The sequence below is a fragment of the Lactuca virosa genome, chromosome 6, assembly GCF_052849685.1.
Source record: "Lactuca virosa cultivar CGN04683 chromosome 6, Lactuca_virosa_CGN04683_v6, whole genome shotgun sequence".
Lineage (NCBI taxonomy): Eukaryota > Viridiplantae > Streptophyta > Magnoliopsida > Asterales > Asteraceae > Lactuca > Lactuca virosa.
The window spans coordinates 79,289,482-79,290,344 of record NC_136431.1 but is presented as its reverse complement, the minus strand read 5'-3'; the positions used below and the strand labels follow the sequence as shown (position 1 = coordinate 79,290,344).

The 863-nt window shown below is 41.8% G+C and overlaps 1 protein-coding gene across 1 annotated transcript; it reads right to left on the bottom strand.

Moving 5' to 3' along the window:
- Positions 1-320: 320 nt before the first annotated feature.
- On the bottom strand, positions 321-863 carry LOC145121683 (uncharacterized). Its single transcript, XM_079057395.1, has one exon. It carries the CDS (start codon positions 861-863, stop codon positions 321-323), a length of 543 nt encoding a protein of 180 aa, XP_078913521.1.

Here is an 863-nt window from a genome sequence, read left to right as displayed (position 1 = left end):
TCTTAGATGCTCCTTATGCAGCTCTTAAGTATTTGAAAAGACTATGATATCGTCAATAAACATGGTTACCGACCGATCAAGCATAGGTCTACATACTTGGTTCATTAAGTCCATGAATGCGACTGGTGCATTAGTGAGCCCGGAAGGCATCACTACAAACTCATAGTGGCCATACCGAGTTCTAAAGTCTGTCTTTGGTATATCTTCTTCTCTTAATCTCATCTGGTGGTATCCGGAACGTAGATCTATCTTGTAAAACTACAATGCTCCTTGGATATGATCGAACAAGTCGTCAATCCTTGGCAATGGGTAATGATTCTTTAATGTGAGTTTGTCAAGTTCTCCGTAGTCGATGCACATTTTGTGTAACCCATCCTTCTTTTAACAAACAAAATCGGTGCTCCGTACAAAGAACTACTAGGTTGAATGAATCCCTTGTCCATCAACTCTTGAAGCTGATTAGACAATTCTTGCATCTCTAGGGGTGTGAGACGATAAGTTGCCTTGGCTACAAGTGTCGTATCAAGAACTAATTCGATCCTAAATTCTACATGACGTTCTGGAGGCACACCAAGTAAGTCTTCAGGAAACACATCAGGGAATTCATAAACTACTGGTACTTCCAAAATGGTTTCCTTCTTCTCCTCTCGAGTTTCGATCACGTATGCCAAAAATCCCTCACAATCATGTTGTAGGTATTTACTGATCCTTTCAGCGGAACAAAACGTTGAACCACTCTTTGAGCCCTCGCTCCGGATGGTTAGTTCTCCCCCACTTGGAGTCTGAACGCTTACCACTTTTCGCCTACAATCTATTAGGGCTTCGAATTGGTCCAACCAGTCCATTCCTACTATTACACTCAT